This window comes from Protopterus annectens, chromosome 2.part1, assembly GCF_019279795.1.
Source record: "Protopterus annectens isolate FY-2018-M chromosome 2.part1, PAN1.0, whole genome shotgun sequence".
NCBI lineage: Eukaryota > Metazoa > Chordata > Ceratodontiformes > Protopteridae > Protopterus > Protopterus annectens.
This window is the reverse complement of record NC_056729.1, coordinates 1,438,826,399-1,438,853,960: the sequence shown is the minus strand read 5'-3', so window position 1 is coordinate 1,438,853,960 and position 27,562 is coordinate 1,438,826,399. Positions and strand designations below refer to the sequence as shown.

Below are 27,562 nucleotides of genomic sequence, written 5' to 3'. Positions count from 1 at the left end.
ACTGCGGGACCGCCTGACGGCAGGATAACCCCAGGTGTGATGACTGCAGCAGGGTGTACACTCGAACATCTACATTTATGGTAGGTACAAAACTGTACTTTGTGTACACTTACCATAAATGTAGATGCTCGAGTGTATTCACTGTTGCAGTCCTGGTTACCCTCCCTCCATCCACCTAATTTCTTCTGGCTATACCTCTACTTTCCTTTACTATGCTTAAAAGCCTTTTTGGTGTATTTGCTTTTTGTTGGAGGTATACCTTTGTGTTTTTATGTTTATTTGCTCCCCATTAGGGGGGGCACCTGACATCTGGGGCAAGAAAAACTGATGTAATAGTGTCGGCTGCATGTTTTATACCCCTGACGACCTGACGTCATGGAAGAAGGGACAGCAACCAACGCATGACCCAAAACTTTGTTAATCAGGCCGACTGAGGGCAACCTGCTAGCAGATTACCCAAATGTAATGACTGCAACAGTGAATACACTCGAACATCTACATTTATGGTAAGTGTACACAACTGTACTTTATGCTTTAGTCAGAATGTGTGATGTTTTTGTTGTTTGTGTTATTTTTGGTTTATAAACTGGTACTAATTATTTTTTTTATGTTTATTTAACCTATTCTGCAGGTGGGTCTAATAATGTCATATGCACTGTGGGCTGTTTCCAGAAGTTTTGGTGTTTTCCTTTTGTCAAGAGTAATAGGAGGAATAAGCAAAGGGAATGTTAGTCTCTCTACAGCCATCATTGCTGACTTACCCTCACCCCAGGCTCGCAGCAAAGGAATGGTAGGAAAGTTACAAATTTGTCTAAAATTACATAATGCATCCAGTTTACAAATGTTTTTGTTTGTTTTGTTTTTTTTACTGGCGATCTGAGATGTATTTATGTATTCGAGACTATTTTAAACAAAAGGTTGTCTAAATATCAATGGCTTATTGTACACAATCTTAATTTATAGACAGTAAATACAGTATGGTGTGTTCTGTATGCTTTCTTTGCAAGTCAAGGCATTGCTTCAACTTTTGCAGGGACTTGAGTACCTGTTGACCCGATTGGCAAGTGAATATTTGCTTTTTTGTGCTTATGAAGCTAGCCAGCACAACTTCATAGGTTCATAGGACGATACTAGGCTGTTGGCCCAGAGGCCCTTATAAGCCTAGCCAAGAATTTCACCCATGTTCCCACAAAGTCAGCACCCTGTTTTCCCTGTCCAGCAGGGACACAGGTGGGATCCCAGGGGTATATTTTCTGTTTCCTATCCAGTCGTCCAGGTTCCTCTTAAAGAGGGTTAGTGAGGTACTGTGCTTGACATGGAGAGTAAGTCTATTCCGCAGATGGGGGAGTCATTGGGACACAAATCTATCCTGCCAGCAGGTTATATTAATGTCACAGACCAGGTTGAGAGCTTGCATGTGGGTTGCAAGAGTGAAGTTTGACTTACAGATATGCAGCAAGTCCATCAAGGCTGAGTCTGAGACTGCCTTGTATGCCAGACACAAGTCACCTCTGAGCAGTCTGTAAGAGACTGATTAGCAGGACAGGGCTTTAAGTCTATCTATATAGGATAGGTGTTTGAGACCCTGGATTTTACTGGTCAGGAACCTCTGTGGTCTCTTCAGCTGCGGCATGTACTTGGCAAGGTACATGTGGAAGGGGGCATTGTACTCGATAATGGGTCTGATAAGGGAGCAGTACAGGGATGTTATGACTGCCTTGTTCCTGGGTGAAATACCCTTACTTATGAGGTGGGCCTTGTAGCATGCCTTCCATACAGCAGAGGCAAGATGGTGGTCAAAGGTCAGGTTACTATCAACCTGGGTGCCCAAGTCCCTCATGTTTGATTTCTTGCTTAGTATGTTGTTATTAATGTGATAATTAGTGGGGACACCATGTTCCCCAAAAGGATAATGATGCATTTCTTGGTATTCAATTTAAGGCCGTGCTTCTGGCACTAGTCATTAGTTTGGTTAAGGCCCTCTTGGAGGATGTTCACATCACTAGGGGAATTTATGACAGTGCCCAGCTTGCAGTCACCTGCAACCTTGGTCAACCACAGACCACTGGTTTTGGCTTGCACCTCAGAAAAGCATATCCCAAACAGTAGAGGACCCAAGACCGATCCTTGGGGTACACCGCTTGTTACGGGTCTACTACTAGTGGTGGCTTCCCCTGTTTTGACTGAGTGGGTTCTGTCAGTGAGACAGTTAGCTACCCATCTGGTAACATATTGGTTGATGCCTAGATGGGAGAGTTTATCTATTATGCCTGAGTGGGGAATAGTGTTGAAGGCTTTAACTAGGTCAAGGTAGGCAGTGTGCACTGTCTTGCCCTCATCCATGGCTTTGGTGACTGATTTGAAGAAGTTGACCACCAAGTTTAGCAGGCATGATCTCCCTTTGACAAAACCAAACTGTGTGGGATCAAGGGTTTGGAGGTTGCCAATATCCTTGTTTATAATGTCCGTGATAATGCTTTCCATGGCCTTGCAGATCAGGCTAGTTAGGCTGATGGGCCTGTAATTGCCTGGGTCAGTGGATGCTCCACCTTTGTGCAGAGGGATGACATTCGCTGTCCTTCATTCTGCTGGGATGATCGGTGCACAGGCTTTGGTTGAATAGGGTGCCTAGTGGTGCTGAGAGCTCTTGCCTGAGTTCATGTAGGACACAGCCAAGGATGTTGTTGGGTCCCATGGAGGCTGTATTTATTTCCTTTGAGAGGGCATTAATAACCTTCTCCCTGGTGATGAGGGGGGAGGCAGGTGCTGGGGATGTCCTGGTTTACTGATGAGGGGACAGGGTGGTTAAGCTTTCACTGAATTTGTCTACCAGCAGGTTAGCTATATCTGTGGCATTTGTGTATGTGGGATTCTTGACCACTAATTCAGAGCAGATTTGGGAATTAACTTTGAGATTGCGGATGCATACGAAGAAGGCTGTGTGATTGTCCTTAGTGGATGTGGCCAATTTGGACTCAAAGTTAGACTTGGAGGATTTCACCAGTGACTTTATCTGCTTGTCCAGACAAAGGAGAGATTGCTTCCAACTTGGCACCTGCTCCTTCTTGGTCCTGCACAGCAATTTTTTCCTTTTATTATAGTCTGTTCATTGCTGCTGTCCACCAGATACGTTTACTGTTCATTGAGGAAGATGAGTTGGTCCTGTCAGGTATTGCTGAGTCCATGCAGCTGTATAGGTGCTCATAACATTTTTTTGGTGTGGGCTTGGACATTAGTGCTTGATTCAACTGAAGGGATGGTGGGTGTGAAGCTGCTTATACCTGCTCTCTGGAGGTTGTAGTCAGCTTTGGAAAAGTTTTTTGTTCAACCCTGGCAAGGGGGGAGGGTCAGCGGAGATGGTGACTTTGAAAGTGATTGCTTCATGGTCGGATCTTACCAAGGAGGATGACACTGTAGGGGTGCTACAGTGGCTACTCATGTTGGTTAGTACCAGGTCCAGGATATTTTCACCTCTTGTGGTGGGTGTTGACCAGCTTATCTAATGCATTGGCACTGACAAAGTAGAGGAATCTCTGGGTGTTCGTGTTTGAGCTAGAATAGGTCTTCCACTCTGTGGTTGGGTAGTTAAAGTTGCCCAGGATAAGAGTTGAGGGTTGAATTTTGATGGAATCAAGTAAGTCCAGATAGGTGGAGTGGACCTCCTGAGTCGTGGTTGGGGGTCTGTACCTAGCTATGATTTTAATAGGTGTTTTGTCAATAGTTAACTGCACCTGGAGTGTCTCTTGTGCATCATACTGTTTGACCAGCCTGGAGGTGTGTATGTCTTTGATAAATATTGAAACTCCACCTCCTTTGGCTTTGTAGCCCTCTGTTTGGAGTCTGAAAGTATGGCAAGACAAGTAAGCTGGTAAGGCTGGCGTGTTCTCCACAGCTCTGAACCAGGTTTCAGTGACTGCACAAATGTCAGCATCTTTCAGGGTGAGGAATGCTTTCAATGAGTGCAGTTTCATGTTAAGACTGTTAACGTTTAGCAGCATGACCTTTAAATTTCGTTTAGAAGAATTTTTCATGTTGGTAATTTTGTCCTCATAACTTTGCCTAAAAAGGCACAAGCCTTTGCTAGAAGCCTGAAGCCCAAGGGAGACAGTTGAAAGCCATTTCTGGCAAAGCATCATGGTCTGTCATTCATGTCCTCCCAGGCTGTCAGGTACTGGATTCCCTTGGAATGACACCAGAAACTAAGCCAATTGTTAAAGTCCATCATTTTCTGTTTTTACTGAGGCACTTTTTGGATTGTGATTACTATTCTTATTTTAATAATGTTAGTGCTCAGGAAATATGACCTCCCATTTGTTGAAGGTTTATGGTACTAGAACATTCTAACATTGTCTTTAATCTGATTGTGATTTCCTGTTTTTTGGTTGTAGTTAATGTCTAACATCTTAATGCCTTTTTGTGTCAGATGTCTTGTATAAACAAGTGAAACCCACTGATTCAATGAGTTGTTGTAGCAGGCCAATATGTAAATAAATAAATGATCAAATAAATGATCAGTACGATTTGTATGACTTCCTGAATGTTAATAAGCTTGTGTACATGTCAGTCCATGAACAGCAGCAAGGAGGATGTCTTTTTCAGGAAAAAAGCGAAAACAAAATGCATGCCATTTTCTTACTAACAGTCTAAAATAGTTAATAAAGCATACTGTGATTTATCAGTCCTGAATTAAACTTTTATATCCCACTATATTAATAAATCCAGAAGAGATAGGTTCATAGGTTGGTACTAGGCTATCGGCCTTAGGGCCTATACAAGCGTAGCCATAACAATTCCCTGGCTATTTCTTCCCACAATATTTACTTCCCTGGACCCCTGTCTAGCAAGGTGACTGACGTGATCCCCTGGGTATAGATATGAAATAAAAAGCAGTCTTGTGAACAAAACTTACAGTACCCTGAAACTCTTTGACTACAGCCATGGTCTTTGCATGGCTGAATGCCATATACCTTCAGATGTGCAAAGTTAAGCATATGGAAACTATATTATTTCAAAGTTAAACCATGCAAAACCAGTTCAGCTAGACTGCCCATTGATGCTGCTTGCACAGTTGAATGCTGTACTGCTTCAGCTGTACAAACTGCAGTTTCAGGAGTCAGTAAAATACAGCATCTGGAGACTGTATTAATTCTACAGTGTAAATGTATGCTTGTGCACATATAGTTGTAGGGATCCAACACACATTATTATGGCCTTAATGCTTTGTAAGCACTCCTCTCTGACATTTGATAGTGAGAAGCATAGTCAAATAGAGGCAAAATAAATATTCTGCTTCCTTTTGTGTGTTCAAATATTCTTTTGTTTTTATTTTACAATTCATGTTTTCATTATAATGAAAATAAAGATTAATTGCAGAAAAAAAGATGATTTTGGAGAAGCAATGTATAGCATTATGGTCTTTTTGCTTTCACTTTTGCTGTTCTCTGCTACCTGTTATTGAGGAGTAATAGCCAAGTATAGGCAAGAGAAATGTATTTTTTAAAAATATAAGTGCATGACCTTCTTTCGGCTCCCAAAAGTCCTAACAGCAAACCACACTGAATTTAAATACTATAAGCATGACAACCTCAACCCACTCTATGATAAAATACCAACATTATATTTTCTCTACACCACTTCTGACCTTGATACTGTAGCAAGCTTCACTAAGTAATTCTGTACCATTTAAGAAAAATGTACACAGATAGTCCCTACTAGAACTACGTATCATGGGAAATTCAGAAATAAGCCATCCTGGTGGTCCACTGTCATAAATAAACTCTATAACAAAAGAAAGGAACGCCTTCAATTGTACAGCAGATCCAGAACTCCTCTTGTAAGGGAAAATTTCAAAAGCATTACAAAGAAACAAACGAAACACACTATTGAGTCCCTTAAAGGAGCCCATAAACTGAGTCTCATCTCTGAATCCAACTATATTATAAACCTTTGTTTAGCTATGTTAGAGCTAAGAAAAAAATGCTGTACACTGCACTGATCTTATTTAAAATGGCACCTCCTATTCTGACGTAATAGACATTACCAACTTCCTGGCAAACAAATTCAGTCCCAGCTTCACCCCTGACACTTCTACCCAAAGCCCAGAGGTAACTGAACATCTTAATCCTTCAGTTATCTCTAAAGGCAATTTACTGAAAGTGCTAATCAAGACTCAAAATACTTCCTTCGTAGGACCTGACTGTATACCTCGTTACTTAATTAGTAGAGCTAAATATGGTCTTGGAGATTCACCCCATAAACTGTTTAACCTAAATTTAGCTGCTGGTTTTGTCCCTGATGAGTTAAGCATTGCAGTCTTGATGCCCCTCCATAATAAACTTACAACCAACCCAGGTAATTACACACCCATGAGTCTTGCAAGCCTTATCTGCAAAGTCATGGAACATATGACTGATCTCATAAACTACAATTTCAAGGATCATGTTTAACTTGAACCCCAACAGTTTGGTTTTGTGAAAGTTAGATCCTGTCCACTGAATCTAGTTAACTTCTTTGAAAGGATTACTCAGTCTGTAAGTGGAGGCCATGAACTACACACTGCTTATTTTGACCTGGCCAAAGCCTTCAACACAAATCCTCACTATGGCATTTATATATATATATATATATATATATGTGTGTGTGTGTGTGTGTGTGTGTGTATATATATATATATATATATATATATATATATATATATATATATATATATATATATATATATATACATATACACACATACACACACATATATATGCACACACACTAACTGAATTAAAAATAGATCCATGTTTGGTAAGATGGATAGCAAACTGTCTGAGAGAACTCACACAGTGCAAGTTGCGAGTGTATGAAAGTAGCCAGCAGTGTCCCTCAAGGTTCAGTTCTGGGACCTGTCCTCCTTGGCCTGTACTTTTCAGATATACAAACAGAGAGACAAGGTCTCTTGTTAACAAAGTTTGCAGATGACTGCAAACTGGGGCTTGTTGTTAAATCACCATCTGACACCCAAACCGTCCAGCACAAACTCTTCCCTAGTAAGCTTTTGGTGTAGTAAAAAATGTGCTCAAACTAAATGCTAAAAAGTATAGTATCATCACTTTTGGTTGGCAACTCCTTTTCTTGTCATACTGTATAGACAACACACCACTACAAAACAGCAGTGAATCAATGACCTAGGAACTTGGGTTGATAATTGTCTGTCTTTTGTCCACGGCATGACAGTGGCTGTCAGATAATCCTTTTATTTAGCATGGCTGATTGCAAAAAGAATATCTTCAAGGTCTAAAGAGCTAATCGCTATTTTATACTCTGCATTGATCAGATCACTCATTGAGTACAGTGTCTCCTTTGTGATGTATTTCGATAAACATATCAAACAATAAGAAAGACCCCAAAGGTTCCTAACCAAAAAGATTACTGGCCAAAAGTCCCTGAGCTATCGAGAGAATCTGGAAGCTCTATACTTTTTTTCAGTCACTTGAAGACGTTTGAGGGAAGATAGGTCTCAAGTTACCTTACCATTAGAGAGCTGGTTGTCCTAGACCTCTTGTATCTTCTCAGGTCCAGTAACTCCACCAACACTAGGACCAAGGTCCTAACAAACAAATAAATCATAGTGGAAGGACAAGTTTATAACCCATCATAACCCAAACCTCTGGAATAAATTTCCCCTGCATCTTAAGCAGTGTGACCCTCTGTCTTACTTTAGACATAGCCTTCATGACTAGATAGGCATTTATAAATTTACTCTGGGACTGGCTGGTACTGTCCTTCTTTTGAAAGCAGGTATGGCCTGAGGGAAGGTACTGGCAAAACATAAATAGTCATAAGAGTTAATGGCCTTGGAATATCTGTGAAAATCTATGAAATCAAGTAGAGGATTGTCTGAATGTAAGTTTGAATGTAGCAAATCAGTTATTGCTGTTTTGTATTTCATGTTTTTAATTCTAAACAATATTTTACTGCAGAAATAAAAGATTACCATAAGAAAGCAATGTGCAGGATTTTGATCTTGATACTTTCACAAGTGGTCTTAAATGAAACCTCATAATGAGAAGTATTAGGTAAATTTGGGCAATAAATATATTTAGTTTTATTTTCCATTATCAACATTTTTATTTGATAGCCGCGGTGGTGCAGCAGTAACATTGTCGCCTCACGGCAAGAGGTTCTCCCATTCGATTCTCGGCTGGAGCGCCTTCTGTGTGGAGTCTGCATGTCCTCCCTGCGGTCGAGCGGCATTTGAAAGACATGCATGAATAGGTTTGCCTTTGTTGAAGGTTGAGTGTCGTGCTGGCACCTCGGCATCATGAAAATCTACTGCCAGTCATTAGCGGACTGGACTTCCACTGTGGCGACCCCTAACCAGGAAGAGCCGAAGGAACAACATCATCAACATTTTTATTTGATGCTGTTTTTTATATGTGGATGGTACAGTACCATGGAGTACTTTTACTGGTCTTCTCTGTATTCATTTATCTGTGCAAAGTAAAGCATTGGACACCAGAACTATTCATAAAATTCAACATTTGGTATTATTTCAGTTCTACCAGGAAAATGTATGTGTAGGATAGGGTGATCACAGGTAAGCAATATTCAGTATTATGGTCTTATTGCTGTGAAAATTACCTTTGAGAAATAGTCAATGTTTATGATTTACCTGGTTTGATTTCTTAATTTTTACCATCATGTGAGGAAATGACATAGCAGCTGTTGGTTTAATTTTTTAAGAACATTGCAGTGGTTTTCTTGTGGTGTGGCTGCCAATCTTTCTTACATAAACTGTGGTATAGTATAATTATGGGTAAAAAAACACTTTATGTATTTATGTATTCATCAGTACTTTTAACTGTCTGCATGAGCTCATATACATTTATAATAAAAATTTCAAGATTTTCCATTGCCATCTAAATACTTTATTCATTTTTCCTCATAACTTCAGTATTAGTCATTACATCATGCCTTCATATTTTTAATGCCCACCAAACCTCCCACATCACTCATCTTTATGACATCATCATCACATTGTTTTTTGTTTACCAGGAAAGCCCAACCTGGCACAAGTCCCATTATCAGATGAGGCCCAGGGAGTACAGCTCCACACGAAATACATATTTACAATGAACAACAATAAAAATTAAGCAATTTTAAGCAATACTTTGCAGGCAGTATTGAGACAAATATTAAAGACATTTTATCTTGTTCTTTGGAAGTTATATTATTTTTTACATATGCCAAAGACATGTTAACATGTAATAGCTAGAGATAACAAGAACAATGACAATGTGCACAGGTTCGGTATATATATATATATATATATATATATATATATATATATATAGAGTTCCCCTTCACAAGATCGAATGGATGGAAGCTTGAAATTCATAATCTCGAGACCAGAACCTCGAACTTCCATTCACTCGAAATTGTGAATGGGAGCCTTAGGTTTAAAAAAATAAAAAGTTAACTTACCTTATTGCAGGGGGCCAGGTCCCCCTTTACCGTAGCAGTTTAAATGTGAATGTTCCGTGACCGCACTATAGCGGAGGAATGGAAAATCTTCCATTTTGCACTTACGCGTATAGCGCGGAATGAGAGATTTCCCTTTCTTTCACTATAGTGTGATCTCGGAGTAGGTATATTTAAGTACGGGGGTGTGGGGGGCACAACCCGCCACGTGGGAGGTGCAGGGGGACTTTGCCCCCCTGCGAAAACATTTAAAAGGTGTTAATTATTTTTTTTTGCCCCTTTCATATGTTCGAGTTTCTCTAAATTCGAGATTCTGGTTTCGAGTTTATGACTTTCAAGTTTAGAGGAATTCGATCATATGAAGGGGGACAGGGGAACCATATTTATATATATGTATATATATATATATATATATATATATATATATATATATGTGTGTGTGTGTGTGTATGTGTGTGTATATATTTATATATAGGAGCGCTACAGAATCCTGAAAGGCCCAAAACCTGAAGACCAAAATCTCGAAAGTTCAAAATGCTGAAAACTCAAAATACCGAAAACACAGGATACCAACACTTACTATATTCCAGCACAGGTACATACAGAAATAAATAAAACACAAACCATATTACTCTGCCCCAAATATAAGCAGGGAGGCAAGCCACCCCACACCCCCTGGTACTTCAAGATATCAACTCTGAGATTGCACTTCCCTACATTAAGTAGTGACTTTAATGAGGTAGGATGTCACCTAGTACAGGAACAGAAAAATACCGGAGGAAGGGTATAAGCAGAAATAGTCAAGAAAAACATAAGTAGAAAAAGTTCTGATAGTGAGTAGGTTGAGGTGATAGTAGACAGGTAAGATGAGGTGGGTAAGGAGGGTGTATTAGTAGGAGAGGATTGTGGGTATAGGTTAGTTGGAGGAGCAGTAATGGGGATGAAAGAGAAAGAGACAGTGATAAGAAAGGTGAAAGAGTCAGGGTTATACAGACACTGGCAATGGAAGAAAAACAGAAAGAAAGGTGGGTTTAGTCAGGGTGGTAACATGAGCATAGTCATGCGGAAGTTAGGTTTTGCTTGTGTTTGAAATACATGGTAATGTTGTTTTGTTTAAGGGTGGGTGGGATGGAGTTCCAGTGCTTAGCAACATCGGTTGAGTAAAGTGATTCGCTTGCACTGTTATAAGACTTAGTTCCGGTCAGCAGATTTTTTTTTCTGTGAAAGGGGATAAGATCCCACCTCCATTTATGTAGTTTCTTTTACAGTAGTCAGTACATCATCTACAGTTGATTTAGTCTTCGATTTGCATTTTCTTATTTCTTTTTTGGCTATGAACAGCATAGAATCATATAGTTGTAGGAGATTAGTAGGTGGAGGACCCTAGGGGCCTTTTTAAGCTAGCCATGCTTCCCAGAAGCGTTTGGCAGATTTTGTTCCCTTAGAGTTATGTGGGGGGGGGGGGTTGTATGCAACGTAGGCAGCATCTACAAGCTTCCTTTGTGTAATAGAGACATATGTGTTATACCAGAGATACATTTACAATTCCCCATCCACTCATCCAAGTTATGCTTGAATAAGTGCAAGGAAGAAATCTGGTTTGCATGGAATGGAGGCCTATTCCAGAGAAGGTGTTGTCTCTGACTCACATATCTGTCATTCCAGCTAGTCTTATTTATGTTGGAGGTGAGGTTTAGGTCCCTGGATTTGGTGTTTCTGATGCCATTTTTTTTGCATATTTGCAACTGGTCCTTTATGGTTGGATCAGAAGATGCTTTGTATGCCAGGCATAGATCACCTCTTAGCAGTCTGTAGGAGACTGAGTAAAAGAATAAGGCTTTGAGGCATTCCACATAGGACTTGTTTTGTACACCATGTATTCTTTTTGTAAGTAATCTCTGTGGAAACTCCAGTTGTTACATATTTCTAGTCACACACAGAAGGACACTTTGTACTCAATGACTGGTCTAATAACGGCAGAGTATAATGGAACGATGACATCTTTGTGCTTAGATACCATGACCCTGCTTATAGGTTGTGAAACATAAAATGACTTCCTTAGTGCAGTAGACACATGATGGCTAAAGACCAAGTCACTGTCTACATGCATTACCAAATCTGTGACCACTGGGTTTACTTTTAGGGATGTGTTATCAATGTAGCAACTTATAGTGATGGCTATCTTACTGAAAGATACTATTACGTAATTCTTGGCATTGAGTTGTCGCCTCACAGTAAGACGCTGACCGGTTCGACTCTCAGCTAGAGCGTCTTCTGCTTGGAGACATGCGTGAGTGGGCGTACCTTCGTTGAAGGTTGTGCGTCAGGGCTGGCAACTCGGTACGTAAAAATCAACTGCCAGTCATTAGCGGACTGGAGTTCCGCTGTGGCGACCCCTGACCGGGAAAAGCCGAAAGACACAACAACAACTGTGCCTTGGCACATCCAACCCTAAACATCAGCTCAAAAACATCATCATCTCAGTTATCCCCCCAACATTTGTATTGCTGCATTCTGTAAGAAGTCTTTAAATTTAATGAATTCCATATATCCACAAAATACTTGTCCCCAGTTTCCTCTTCCTTCCCATTCACATCTTCAACACCTACGTACCACTTGGGGGTGGATCCTTTGAAGTCTACCCAGTGTACAAAAATACCTGTGCAAACATTTCCACTTAATATCTTTCCCATTGTTTCTTTGTAATTTGTTGGTCAGTTTCTGTTTTCCCAATGCTTTCTAAGCTCCTGTGATTTATTCCTGTAGTTATCAAGCAAGGTCTTGTATGATGTGATTATTATACATTTTTTGATGACAGCATTCTGTTCTTAACTCCAGTAGAAAGTCCACCAGGGCTACTGTTTAACATTTCGTTCCTGTCTCGTGTTCTCTTTGTCTGTACGGTGCCTCCAGTACCTTACATGTGAGACAATCCCTAAATGGCAAGTCAGATAATGGCTAGGCTTCCTCCAGCTTGGTTACTTTCCCTTCTGATGTATCTGTCCCCATTACGTTGATAACGTAGCTGATTTCCTCTAGTTACTTTATGCCATGTCCTGCTTAATTTGTGCACCTTTACTGTTGTATATCCCTATTGAAAGAATCCCCCTTGCACCAGTACCACACCAATGTAATCTTAATAACAAATCTCTGCCACTTTATAGATGTAGCATTCTTTATGGATATTTCTATTTTCCTTTAATGGCTTGTTCAAAATACTGCTCTCAATTTATCAAGTTTATTTCCTCTTGTGCCGGCATTGTCTTTTTCTACTTTAATCTGTTTCCTTCAGCTTGTGTTATACATATGCACCTCAGTTGTGTGGCCTTAGAATACTGCTTCATTCATTTCTGATTGCCCTAATACCCATTGCTTCATAGTGAAAATCAGTTAACTCCATTTAACTCTTATCCTTTTCCTCCTCCCAAATAAACTTTCTCAATTCCTTATTACATGACATCTACAACTTCTTGTGTGGCTGATAAAAATATGCCTGGCCTTAATATGTAATCAGAGGAGTATATAAACATTTACATTGCCTCTCTCTTACTGTCTTCATCAGTGATCATGATAATCTAGCCTCATATTTTTCTAATTATGTTGTGACTAGTTTCTTCCCATGTGTCTTTAGCTCCACAGGTATTTATTTTTGTCACGTGACCATTAAATATGGATATCCTTTCACTAATTCATGTAAATGCATAGCATTTATCACCACTCCCTTAGTTTTATCTTCATGAACTTTGTATTCTAAAAAGGTCTGAAACTGTTCCCAAATATGCTCTTCGATATCCTTTTTTAAATAAAACCATCTTTATTGAATTATCATGTAGGCAATCTTACATTTATGTAAATGAAAAAAAAAACATATTGATGTATTTTAAGTTGCAAACATTATATCACATATAATTTTCTAGTGTTAATTGGACATTACTTTGTTCATTCAATTCCATCCTTCCCTTAAACCCCATTCCTCCTCCGAAGCATTAGTCTGCATGTATTTTTTTAACAAGAAACATCTTTATTAAATTATCACATGTAACATAGACTGCCATACATTTATATAAATGAAAACAAACCATACTGACATAATTCTAGTTGCAAACATTATATGCCACTTATAATTTGCCCAGTCATTGTTAGTCAAACATTACATAGCTCATTCATATCCTGCCTTCTTTTAAATGTAGTTCCTCCTCTGCATGTAGTGTTTCAACAGTTCCTATTTTTACTATGCAGTTTGCTCCTCCCTTTTCTAAAGACCCAAATTCCAGTTGTTTTATCTCTGCTACTATATTCATTATTTCTAGTACAGTTGGTTTAGACTTTGATTTCCATTTTCTAAAAGCTGTTTTTAGCAGCCACCATAATTAGACTCAGCAAGGCCTTACTATGTCTAGACAGTTCTTATTCTGAATCATAGCTCAAAAAAATAATTTCCTTAGTTACACAAATTTGCTCACCCATTATTTCTGACACAGTAATCTGCAGGGAATCTTTAAAGTCTGCCAACTCATTACACTCCTAGAAAATATGCTCCCAATTACCTTTTTCTTCCCCATCACACCTCCAATATTTAATGTCTACCTGAGGAAAAATTCTTTGCAGTCTACCTGGTGTATAAAAATAACTATGTAAACACTTCCAAGCAAATATCCTAATTTGTCTAGACTTTGTTGCATTTTTGGGAGACATACATATATCCCCCATTGTTTCTTTGTGAATTGTTTATCCAGTCTCTCTTCCCAATTCTTTCTAATCTTATCTGATTGATTCTTATAGTTATCTTGCAATATTTTGTATGCTGTACTAAGTATTCATTTTTTAACAGCAGCTTCTATCCTAGATTCTACTAAAAACTCTACCAGTGCTGGGCTTTCACTTAGCTCTCCCTATTTATTTCCCTTTGAGTGTACTCTGATATCAATCCTTGATAGGAAAGGCACTGTCTACCCTGCAGTCCAAATTAATTCTTGGCCTCTTCCCATACTATTACCTTTCCCTCTGTAATTATTTTTTCCCAATACTTTGTTTTTTTTTTGGCCAGTTTTCTCCAGTAAATTCCAGCCCTCTCTTGCCTATTTCTGTGTCCCTAACTGCAGTCATCCTTGTTGGCAGAATCTCTTTTCTCCATTCATGTGTTGGCTTAATTCTTAGAATACTTTCCGCTACTTTATAAATATAATATTCTGCATGGTTATTGTTATTCTCCTTAAGGATCTGCATCCAAAATCCCAGTCTTTCCTTGTTTCTTGAGCCCCCCCCCCCCCATTTCATCATCCCTTTTCACTTTGAATTATAGATTTCTGCTTGTGCTATATATAGGAGCCTTAACTGCGTAGCTCTGAAGTACCCCTTCAAATCGGGTAATCCCAAATTGCCTTGTTAATTTGCCGTTTTTCTCTACCCAGATAAAAACATTCAGCTCTTTATTAATTACTATCCACAACTTCTCCCTGGTTGATAAAGATATGTCTGAACTGTGTATAAAACTAAAGGGACTAAAAACATTTTAACTGCTTTTATCTTGCTGTCTATATCCATATAACAGACCTTTCAATTTCTCATTTTTTGTATTATCTTTTGTCTAGTCTCTTCCAGCATATCCTTAGCTCTTGCACTAGAGTCCTTTTTAATCCATACTCCTAAATACTTCATTTTATCATGTCTACATAAATATGGATGTTGCTGAACCAATTTGTGTGTGAGTACATAAGTTACAGCTATTGCCTTTGTTTTAGCTTCATTAATTTTGTATCCCGAAAAGATTTGAAACTGACTCAAAATGTTCCACAACACCGAAATGTGCTTTTCTGGTTTTATCAGGCATAAAATAATGTCATCTGCAAGTAGAGCCAGCTTTTCTTGACTACCATACCAATTATATCCTTGAATTTCTGAGTCCCTTATTTTCTTTGCCAGTGGTTCTAAATGTAATACAAATAATAAAGGGGAAAGAGGGCATCCTGCCTGGTTCCTCTGCTCAAACAGAAATTATCAGAGAGGAGCCCACCCACTTTAATTTTTGCCTCTGATCCCTCTTATATCCTTCTAATCAACCTTAGAATTTTGTCAGGGAATGCAAATGCTTCCATTGCCCTGCTCATAAACTCACAGCTTACTCTGTCAGATGTTTTCTCTGCATCAAGACCCACCAACAAAAGTGGTATTTGCTTACATTCTGCTTCCCTCTGGATCATCAATGTTCTGTTAATGTTTATGCTCTGGGATATCTTGTTCTGGGTCTGTCAGATACAAAATAATATAATCTGCAAACAAAGCTATTTTCTCTTGTTTACAACACAGGTTTTATCCGTGGATTTATGAATCCATTATTTTTTTTGCTAAAAGCTCCAAATACAAAAGCAAAGAATAGAGGAGTTGGGGAAGTGGATATCCCAGGCTAGTTTCCGTACTTAAACTTAATTTGCTTGATAGTACCGCCACCTGTATTCTTGTCTTTGAGCCTTCATATATTGCCCTTATTAACATTATTACTTTTGTGGGAAATGCAAATGCTGCCATTGCTCTACACATAAATTCCTAACAGACTCTGTCCAGTACTTTCTCTGCATTCAAGCTCTCCAAAAATAATGGTATTTTTTTATGTTCTGATTCCTCTGAATCATTTTTTCCCTACTGGTATTGTCAAATGTCTGTCCCCATCCCGTAAACCACTTTGATATAATATGTCAGTTTTGGTAGCAGTTTTGGGATCATCTTAGCTAATACAGACGTAAATGTTTTATAATCATGACTTGAAATAGAAGTTGGTCTATTTGATTCCAGGTTTGTGGAATTCTTCTCCTCGTACAACAGTACTGCTACCTCTGTTTTTCTCCAGGATACCAGCACTTGTTCTTCTTTGAGTTCAGTATTAAACAACACCTTCCAAGTCTTTTTAAATGTCTTCCCTTCCATATTCCAAATTCCTGTGGGAATGTTATCTGTTCTTGCGGATTTCCTTGTAGATTGACAATACATCACAGTTTTTAATTCCTTGTCTACAAATCCTATAAACAATTCAGCCTTTCTTCCCCTAACACCACAAATCTGAATCTTCCATAAGTATTTTCATTTGCAACTTACCTGACTTCCCAATTCTTCAGCCTTATTTAAACATTCATAAGATTTCTGAAATATTTCCATTATCTCCTTGAGATCTTTATTCATTCTTATAGGTTCATAGGTTGGTACTAGGCTATCGGCCCTAGGGCCTATACAAGCCTAGTCATAACAATTACCTGGCTATTTCTTCCCACAGTATTTATTTCCGTGGACCCCTGTCTAGCAGGGTGACTGACATGATCTCCATGGTGAATTTCATACCTCCCATCCAATCATCAGGGTTTCTTTTGAAGAGGGCTAAAGAGGTGCTCTGCTTGACATGTATGGGCAGACTGTTCCAGAGACTGGGGAGTCTCTGGATCAGGAACTTATCCCTCCAGGATGTTAGTTTGTGGGTCAGGAACCTATCCCTCCACCAGCTTCTTCTTCTTAATAGGGTCCGTAGGCTTTACTACCACTCTGACTTCTGTTGCCTTATTCATTAACCATTTCTGCACTTTGAGACTTTTGTCAAAAATAGCTGTGCAACAACAATCTGTATATTGTCTAAATGTTCACTTATTTTCCTTTGCACTCTGCAGCTGTTCCTCCTCTTTTTCTAAAATAATCCTCCTGTTTATTCTACAGTGATTTGACTTTTACCAGTCCTTTTAAATGTTTCCTATTTCTTTCCTCCCGTATTTCCATCTCATTCATTTTTACAATATTTTTGAGAGCCATTTCCAGAATGTGCCAATGCTAGCTATCACTTCAGAAACAGTTTCTCTTTGCGCTAACAGCTCTCAAATTTGTCAGTTTTAATTGTCATACAGCCCTTAAATTATTCTCTTTTCAGGAAATATGTAAAAAAATGTGAGTGTCTTTTTTCTACTTTATTGCCCTGCATCTGTATCCTAATCTTCGCAGGGATATGGTCAAATACAGTGATTGGATGGCTCTCAGTAGGACTGTCAGTACTTTCAAACAAATAAACTTACTCCTGTGGTATATATTTGTGTGTATATTTATATGGTTCTGTTATAACAACAAAAATTCAAAAGACTGAAAACCAAAATATCTAAAACTCAGAATACCAAAAACATTTTTAATGAAGGGGAGCAAGCCCCCCTGCATCCTCCATGTGGGGTGCTGTGCCTCCCACACCTCCTGCTAATTATATATACCAACTCTGAGATTGCAAAACAGTGGAGAAGGGGCAAATTCCCTTGTTCAATATTTTGAGTTTTAGATATTTTGGTTTTCAATCTTTTGAACTTTAGATTTTATGATATAGACCCATATATATGTGTGTGTGTGCGTGTGTGTGTGTATGTATATATATATATATATATATATATATGGGCTACTTCATGTCTTCGAAATACAGGAACATCAAAACTCTGATCAATGAAGACCAGAGTATCCATGTTCTGAAACATCAAACCAATGGAAAAAAAAAAGTTAAAACGCCAAAACTTCTACAAATTAATATCCATTTTTCTTCTCTCATTAGCATTGCAGGCCCTCTACCTACCAGTATAATTACTATTCTGTTTCCTTGTCCATGATATTCTGCAGTATCCACCCTAAAGCCCTTGCCTTATTAAATTCACATGTTCATTCCTGTCCAAATGTGCTTCCGGTAGCATTGTTGTTTGCAGCTTTTAATTCTTAATGTAAGTAATTACCTTTCACGTTTTTTTCTGACGTGGTAATGCCATTTATATTCCATGGAAATCTTGACAGTGTAGACATTCTAACAAGTAAGCATTACAATCACTGGTAATGTTTGACATTTCATTTGAATATAATATTTAATCTGACAGCTTATATAAACACACTTACATTTGGCAATTATAACTTCTTTATTAACAACTTATCCCTTTTCTAGAACTCTTGTTATTGTTTTTCAGATATTACAGTTTATAACATCCTTCCCCTTCCCCTTCTAACACTTACACATCATTCTTAACTGTATACAATTTAAAAAGAAATTTAAAAATACAACCCTTTCATCTAAAGCTCCATTTCGATAGCACCTCTCCCAGGCTTTAACTACCAAACAGCTGAAGTTGTTCATAGGTTGATACTAGGCTATCTGCCCTAGGGCATTTATAAGCCTAGCCAGAGTGTGTTTGGCTTTCGCCACCCTTTTAGATTAGTTGACTGTGCCTCTGTATAGTAGGTCACAGAAGGTAGCCCTTTTAAGGTTAGTTAACTGTACCTCTGTCAAGCAGGGACACAGAAGAGATCCCAGGGGTAAACATACGATCTCCCATCCACTCATCAAGATTTCCCTTGAGGAGGGTCAGTGAGGGGCTCTGCCTAACATGGATTGGGATTTTGTTCCAGAGTGAGGGGAGCCCCTGGGATATGAATCTGTCCCTCCAGCATGTCCTATTTATTTCTATGCTGAGGTTCAAGTCCCTGGAGCGTGTAGCTCTAAGGGATTTGAATTTCCTGAGGTGAAGCATGTCCATTAATTCTGGGTTGGACATGGCTTTATACATCAGACACAGATCGCCTCTGAGTAGGCGGTACGCAACTGAGTAGAGCTGGAATTTCTTTAGTCGAATGGCATAGGGCATCTGTTTGAGTCCCTTGATCCTCTTGGTGAGGTACTTTTGGGGTCTTACCAGTTGCTGCAGGTGTCGGGTAAGGTACATCCCAAATGGGGCATTATATTCAATTATGGGCCTGATAAGTGATGAGTAGAGGGGCACAATGACCTCTCTTGATCTAGATGTGAACCCTTTCTTGATAAGGTGGGGTATATAGAAGGTCTTTCTAACCACTTTGGCAACGTGATTGTCAAAGGAGAGATTGCTATCTACTTGGGTCCCCAAGTCCCTAATTACTTCTTCCGTACTTAATGGATTACCACCTATGTGGTAATTTGTGGGCACTTTGTTTTTCCCAAAGGGGATGACTATGCACTTTTTGGCATTTAGCTTTAGGCCATGGCTCTGGCACCAGTTATCCGTGTCTGTGAGAACCTTTTGGAGAATGCTTGTGTCAGCCGGAGAGTCAATTATGACACCCAGTTTGCAGTCATCTGCAAACTTGGTCAGCCATAGTCCACCCGTGTTAGCCTGTACCTCGGAGAAATATATACCGAACAAGAGAGATCCCAGGACTGAGCCTTGTGGGATGCCACTTGTAACTGGTTTAGAGTCTGACATGGCCCCTGCTATTCTTACCATGTGGGTTCTATCCCTGAGCCAGTTTGCGACCCATCTTGTGACATAGGGGTTGATATTTAAGCTGGTGAGCTTATTTATGATGCCCGAGTGGGGTATTGTGTCAAAGGCTTTTGCGAGGTCCAGGTAGGCTGTGTGGACTACCTTCCCTTCATCTATGGCTTTGGTAACTGTTTCAAAGAAGTCGACCAGGTTCAAGAGGCAAGATCTGCCCTTAACAAAGCTGAATTGGGTAGGATCCAGTGTCTGGAGGTTCCCAATGTCTTTGTTTATGATTTCCATGATGATACGCTCCATAGCTTTGCAGACCAGGCTAGTCAGGCTTATAGGGCTATAGTTTCCGGGGTCTGTTGTGGCACCACCTTTGTGGAGTGGGACCACTGTTGCTGTATGTCATTCCTTGGGTACATATCCTGTAGTAAGGCTGAGATTAAACAGTGACTTTATATGAGGGTTTAGTTCTTCTTGGAGCTTGTGTAAGACGCAGCCCAGGACACCGTCTGGTCCCATTGATGCTGTGTTTTTTGCTTTGGAGAGGGCAGCTCTCACATGTGCATCTGTGATCTCAGGAAGGCTACACTCTGTTGGGATAGACATTTGCTCTTTTGGGGGGGGGGGGGGGTTTGCACTGAACCTTTCTGCCAGGATGTTGGCAATGTCTGTGGGTTCATTGTATTTTTTGTCATTTTGCACTAACTCAGAGCATATCTGGGAGTTGCCTCCCAGGTTCCTGACATAACTAAAGAAGGCCTTGTGATTATCTTTAGTGTCTTGTGCAATTTTTCTTTCGAAGCTGGCCTTAGATGATTTTATGAGTTTCTTGCTAGTACTGATCAGAGACACCTTCCCTTTTTGGGATTTTGCTCTATCATGTAGTAACTTTCTCCTTCTGTTGTATAGCTTATTTATGGCCGGGGTCCACCATACAGGTCTCCTGCCTTTGGAGGAGTGAGTCTTGGTTTTATTTGGGATAGCATGCTCCATGCATTCCTTTAGGTGTCCATAGAATGCTTTTGTAAAGGATTCTGTGTTTTGGGCCATATTTTCCACTGGCCCGGAGGCTTTGAAGGATTCCACCTCGGTTTTGAGAAGTGTGAAGTTTGCTTTTGAGAAGTTCTTAGCTGTGGTTTCCTTGGCTGGGGGTGGGGACGGAATATGGATGTCCAGTGAGATTAGTTTATGGTCTGCTCTTACCAATGAGGGGTATACCTCTGGTGTGGAACATAGAGACCCCATGTTGGTGATGACCAGATCCAATATGTTTTCCCCTCTTGTGGGAGTGGTGACCAGTTGTTCCATAGCATTTGAGTTTATAAATTCTAGGAACCGTTGGGCGAGGGTGTTTGGGCTTGAGTAGTTTTCCCAATCAATGTTTGGGTAGTTGAAGTCACCCAATATGATGGTGTTTGGAGAGACCTTTATATTCTCCAGTGTTCTCAAGGAAGCAGAGTGGGGTTCCTGTGTTTGGGAGGGAGGTCTGTAGCAGGCTACAAACTGAAAGGCAGTTTTGCCCACTGTTAGTTGCACATGGATGGTTTCCATTGCTTCTTGCAGTGCCACTAACCTGGAGGTGTGGGTATCTTTGATAAGTGTGGATACTCCCCCTCCTTTTGTGGTTCGGTCTGAGTTTTGGGGCCGAAAAGCATGGTATGAAGTATAACCTGTTAGTGCTGGGGTGCTCTCGGGAGCCTTGAACCAGGTTTCTCTTACTGCACAGATATCGATATTCTCCATACTGAGGAGAGTCTCGAGTGCGTGCATCTTGAGCTTTAGACTTCTGGCGTTGAGCAGCATTACCCTTAGTTTTTTTTTTCTTTGTGTTGTCTGTGGAGGTGGGTTTGTCTTTTTAGCCTTGCCTAAAAAAGGCACTATGGGGAAGGCAAGAGCCGTTGCCAGTATTCGAAAATCCAGGGGTGACAGGTGCAAGCCGTCCCTAGCGAAGCAACATGGCTTGTCGAGCATGTCATCCCAGGCTGACAGACACTGGATCCCCTTTGAATGACACCAATACTTTAGCCAATTGTTAAAATTGATCATTTTGTCTTTATACTGTGGCATCATTCTTGGTGAGGGCAAGATGCTACTCAAGGTCAGGGTCATACCGGCCTGGGCTACATGATCAAAGAGCTCCTCTACGTCTCTTTTCATGTAGTCCAGGGAGGTACGTCTCAGGTCATTCACACCAGCATGGACAATGACGGAGTCATATTTGTACTTGCTTTGGAGTGACCTGAGTGCTTGTGCTATGTGGCAGATCCTGGCACCCGACAGGCAGCTTACAGTGACCTTCTCCTTGTTCAGTCTGGTGAGTGGGACGTCAGTGTGTCTGACAATAGAGTCATCTATTACAAGTGTATTAGTTGTGTTGTTTAGCTTTAAGGGCTGTGACTGTGTGGCACACTGACTTTGTGAGCTATGTGCTACGTGGGTATTGTTTCATGGTACGGGTTGCTTGGATGTCTGCTTTGGAGGTCTCTGCTGCTTAGGCAGATTTTTATTTAGAGCCTCTGAGTATGTTTTTGTGTGTTTATGTGTTTGGTTTGCTGATGCGATAGGTCTATGTGAGACTGGATTTGTGGTGTGTGTGGTTACCTTCTCCTCCTGACTGGCTGTGCCAGTACTGGATTGAGTGAGCTCGGCCTCCAATTTGGCTATATAGTTGCATCTCTCACATATATTTGAGCTTGTTGGGAGGAGGAGAGGGTGGTCTGTATACATAAGGCAGTTTGAATATGGACCCCTGTGTCTCTGGATGGGTTGCGGACTGGCTCGGGGACAGAGCCCACATGGTTAGAATTGCTGGAGACATGTCAGACTCCAAACCAGTTACAAGTGGTGTCCCACAAGGCTCAGTCCTGGGACCTCTCTTGTTCGGTATATATTTCTCGGAGGTACAGGCCAACATGGAAGGACTGTGGCTGACCAAGTTCGCAGATGACTGCAAACTGGGCGCCATAATTGACTCTCCAGTCGACACACGCATCCTCCAAAAGGGCCTCATAGAAACAGACAACTGGTGCCAGAGCCATGGCCTCAAGCTAAATGCCAAAAAGTGTATAGTCATCCCCTTTGGCAAAAACAGTGCCCACAAATTACCACATAGGTGGTAATCCATTAAGTACAGAAGAAGTAATTAGGGACCTGGGGACCCAAGTTGATAGCAATTTCTCATTTGACAACCACGTGGCCAAAGTGGTTAGAAAAACATTTTATATAGCCCACCTAATCATGAAGGGATTCACATCTAGATCAGGGGAGGTCATCGTGCCTCTTTACTCATCCCTCATCAGGCCCATAATTGAGTACAAATTCCCTTTTGGGATGTACCTTACCAGACACCTGCAGCAACTGGAAAGACCCCAAAAGTACCTCACCAAGAGGATCAAAGGGCTCAAACAGATGCCATATGCTGCCCGGTTAAAGAAACTCCAGCTCCACTCAGTGGCATACTGCCTGTTCAGAGGCGATCTGTGCCTGACGTATAAAGCCATGTCCAACCTGGAATTAATGGACATGCTGCACCTCAGAAAATCCAAATCCCATCGAGCTATGCGCTCGAGAGACTTGAACCTCAGCACTGAAATAAATAGGACATGCTGGAGGGACAGATTCATAACCCAGAGGCTCCCTTCACTCTGGAATAAAATCCCAGTCCAGGTTAGGCAGAGTCCCTCATTGGCTCTCTTCAAGAGGAATCTTGATGAGTGGATGGGAGATCGTAGGTTTACCCCGGGTATCACTTCTGTGTCACTGTTAGACAGAGGCACAGTATACTAACCTCGAAAAAGGGCATAGCAAAATAAATTTAAAATGGGTGGCGAAAGCCAAACACATTCTGGCTAGGCTTATAAATGCCCTAGGGCAGATAGCCTAGTATGAACCTATGAACCTATGAACCTATGAACATTGCCTCAAGATTCCCAGATTCACCAGCTAGACTGGAGAGTAAACCCAAAACTGACCTTTGGATATGCCTGAATAATATAGGGAACTACTTATTGACTGATCAGAAAGAACCAATAGGGAGAAAGTACTTAAAAGGAGTATAAGAGGGTGTAGTGCTTAAGTTTATTAGTGTTTACCTATGAGATTACTTATACGAGCAATGCAGGGCTTTAGAATGAAAATAGAGTGCTTATTTTGAGATTTAGAGCAGTTCTAAGGGAAAAAGTGAGGAGCAGACTTTGTGGAGCCGGGAATACTTTAAACCTGTTTAAGTGGCGCTGCCCGACGCTGCTCTGTGTGCAAGACTGCGCAAAAAGAGAGTTGCAGGGTTTTAAGAGAGAGAGATCAAGGAGTTTGGAATTGACCCAAAATGGCCAATAAAACTACAGTTTCTAGGCAGTAACCACTCCTACAGGGACAGGCAGGCTGCTCAGTGTTAACCACTGCCACTGGTGAACACAGAGACTTCCCTTTAGCCCAAGTAAGCACTGGCCTGCAAGAAACTTACAAACAGTTCAGAACAGCAACTCTATAACTGAACTTTCTTTTAAATTATAGAAAGTGGGAAAATAGCAAGATTTTTTTTGTTTTTGTTTAAGGATAGCAGAGACACACAAGTAGCAAACTAGTCAGAACAGTGCAATAAATGACCCCAACACGTGTGTGCTAGGTCAGAGGCAGGTAAAATGCAATTTTAAGATAAAACGATTTTAAATTAAGTGCAACACAAAAAATGCAATAAACAGGCTCTAGGTATGCTCTAAATACTGTTTCTAACACAGATATCAAATTTTGCAATCAAGAAAATGCCAAAAAGTAGGCGGCAGTGCAGTTTTTCTAAGAAATAAATCAGAAGAAAATACTTAAAATCTCAAAAGTGGCTCCTTTCTTCTCTCATTGTTTTCTCCTCTTGGTAGGTGCTTCAGCAACAGCTATCAAGCCTGGAAAGATGCCAGCACCACGCGGCTGCAGGGTTTTAAGAGAGAGAGATCAAGGAGTTTGGAATTGACCCAAAACGGCCAATAAAACTACAGTTTCTAGGCAGTAACCACTTCTGCAGGGACAGGCAGGCTGCTCAGTGTTAACCACTGCCTTGCTACAGTTCATCTGTATTTCCTTTCCTAATAAAGAAAAACACATGCGTACATTTATTTGATTATTATTTTTTGCTGGTTCTGGAAAAAAATTCTGACAAGTCTTCAACTAATAAAATGATGGCATAGCTGTTTCTTCAACACTGTAAAGGAAATTTCAGTTTACAGAGTCCTCTGTACATTCATACAAAAGTGGACACCAGGTATTTTAATGGTAAAGACAGACTAACCCCACAGTGATATGTGGTTTATCAACAAACAAGGGTGGTCTACTCACTCATTCTCTTTGGTTCACACCCTTGTCTCCACTTCACCACCTTAGGATTTTTCTTCCTTTGGAGAAGACCCTAAACAAGATGAGAGAGTTTTTCATTTGGGAAGCTCAGAACTACCCTCAATCCAAGAAAAGGGTTCTTCACCTTCTGTGCCTAAATCCCTTGCAGAAGTAGTGGATGATGTCATTCATGATGCATGCCTGCAGCAAGACTCCCAGCCCCCTGCCTGCAGGAAAGATCACCATTTGTATGGGGTCCTACTTAATATTTTGCAGTCTTTTTTAAGTTCACTTTAGCTTCCATCTTCTTGCGAGTTTTCATCCTGTCTCAGCACTGGATCTGGTTTAAGTTTTCTTATTCTTTAGGTCAGTTTCAAGGCTTCCGTCGGGTTTTTCATACATTCTTTTTTATAACTTCATTGTTTCATAGATTTCTTCTAGCCGCTATCCCTTTAAGATGAGAATCAAACTTGTACTTGTGACTGTGAAGTAAACACTTTAACCATTATACCAAGCCCCTAAAAATAGTCCCTGTCTGCTCTTTCAAGTAGTGGTAATAGTTTCACTGGCATAGTCCCTTCCTGACCCCATTTACTGGTAGAAGACTAAGAAACTGATTCCCCTTCAGCTTGCCAGTTTGTTTTGTAAAACACTCTGAAAATTGCTAGATATAGCAACTACAGTCTTAATCCAGCATCATCGCACCCTCTGATTGTTGGGATGAATTTACTTCTTCTTTGTCTGTTATAAAATAAATAATCATTTTCTTTGAAAACATTGGTGTTACCAACTTTCTCCAGCTTGCCCCTATGCCACATTTTTACTTTGGGATACCTTCTGCCTCTGCATTTACAGTTTAATCAGAACAGGCCTAGAACTTTTTCCTAACAGCAAGATTTTGTGCATATAACTGATGTGCTCTTTCAAATAGTGGATCTTGCTGTGGAACACCAGTCCAGTAACTTATTTGTATCCTTATAAAATTGATAGTCTACTCTGTCCAGTTTCTCTGAGGTGGCAGAGAATGTTAGTCTTTCTCCATGCTCTGTCTTCAAATTCAACTATGTTAAACAGTTTCTCATGGGTGACCACCTTTTCTGCCAGTCTTTAATTTATACTAATTCAAGACTGCAGCAAATCAATAAATGCATCTGAATGTTTTTCTGTTTTTTCCCCAATGTTTTATCATCTGACTTTATATATTTTCCTAGTGTCTCACTTATTGTGAAGGTGTTTGAATGCAGTTTGTGTATTATTTCTTCTAGATTGCTAGACGACATCTCCTGCATTGAGGGTATAAATTGGTCTTCTTCCTGCTGATCAGCCACAACTTTTACTTCTTATTTTTTTCACATTTTCTTTTCTTTTTTCTTTTTCTTTTTTAAGATCCAGTTACTGTACTTTGTTTCTAGTTACCAAATTAATACAAAGTCAATAACTTTTACTGGATTTTTTGTTGAATCCACAGTTTACACACTGGGTGAGCTCTAATTAACTGGTTGTTCAGTCTGCTACCACTTATAGCATCTTAGCTAATCTTTTGGGTTGTGTGTCATGTATCAATAGCCAGTGGGTACTAGTTAATGAATGCTTGAAGAATTCATGTCACCAGATCAAATGCCAGTGCAATGAAGTTATTGAAGTGGATTCATTCACTAAAAAACTGCATTACTTTATGGCTATACAGTGTCAACAAAATTACTTTAAAGATGTAATAAAAGATTTTTATTTACAGTTAGCAATTACCAGCCGCACCCCCAGACCATCACACACCTCTTTACTTATATACCTTAACTAAACAGCCGCATAACGGTGGAGAAAGGGTAAACACCACTTTACACAAAAGTGAGGCTCGGACTGACACCTCAGTGGAAGAGGTAGCAATGACTAGCAGCTGTCCCCTACCCAGGTTCGAGAAATCCGAGCAGTGTTACTGGAGTTTTGGGGCATGTTCAGTAGGAAACCACGGTGCACCTACCTGGTGCAGCACCATGTGGATATAGGACCCCTATTAAGCAGGCCCCTTTTAGGGTGAATGAAAGAGTCAAACAGACTCTGAGGGAGGAGATACAGGAAATGTTGGAACTAGGGGTAGTCCAGGAGTCTAGCAGTCCCTGGGCCTCTACAGTGGCGCTGGTACCAAAGAAGGATGGCAGCACCAGGTTCTGTGTGGACTGCAGGCAATTAAATACACAGAATCAGATATTTACCCTGTGCCTAGGACATAAGAAGCCCTACAGCAGCTGGGTGGGGCTAAGTATCTTACCACTGTTGATCTTACCAAGGGCTACTACAGGTGCCCTTGACTCCCAGTGCTAGAGAGAGGTCAGCCTTTGTGACTCCTTTTGGCTTGTATGAGTTCAGGAAATGCCCTTTGGGATGAAAAATGACCCAGCAACTTTCCAGAGGCAGGTAGATCATATCTTAGCAGGAGCAAGAGATTTTGCCTTTGCTTACCTGGATGATATTGCCATGTATAGCCATTCCTGGCAAGAGCACCTTCAACATGTCTGGCAGGTGCTGGGCAGACTACA

At 40.3% G+C, this 27,562-nt stretch overlaps 1 protein-coding gene across 1 annotated transcript in view; it reads left to right on the top strand.

Annotated features, from left to right (window-relative positions):
- MFSD10 (major facilitator superfamily domain containing 10) overlaps positions 1–27,562 on the top strand; it is a 1,679,282-nt gene that overhangs the window by 648,859 nt on the left and 1,002,861 nt on the right. The window contains exon 5 of the mRNA XM_044062919.1: positions 632–790. Within this exon, the coding sequence (XP_043918854.1) occupies positions 632–790 (159 nt within the window). The remainder of the gene's footprint in view (positions 1–631; positions 791–27,562) is intronic.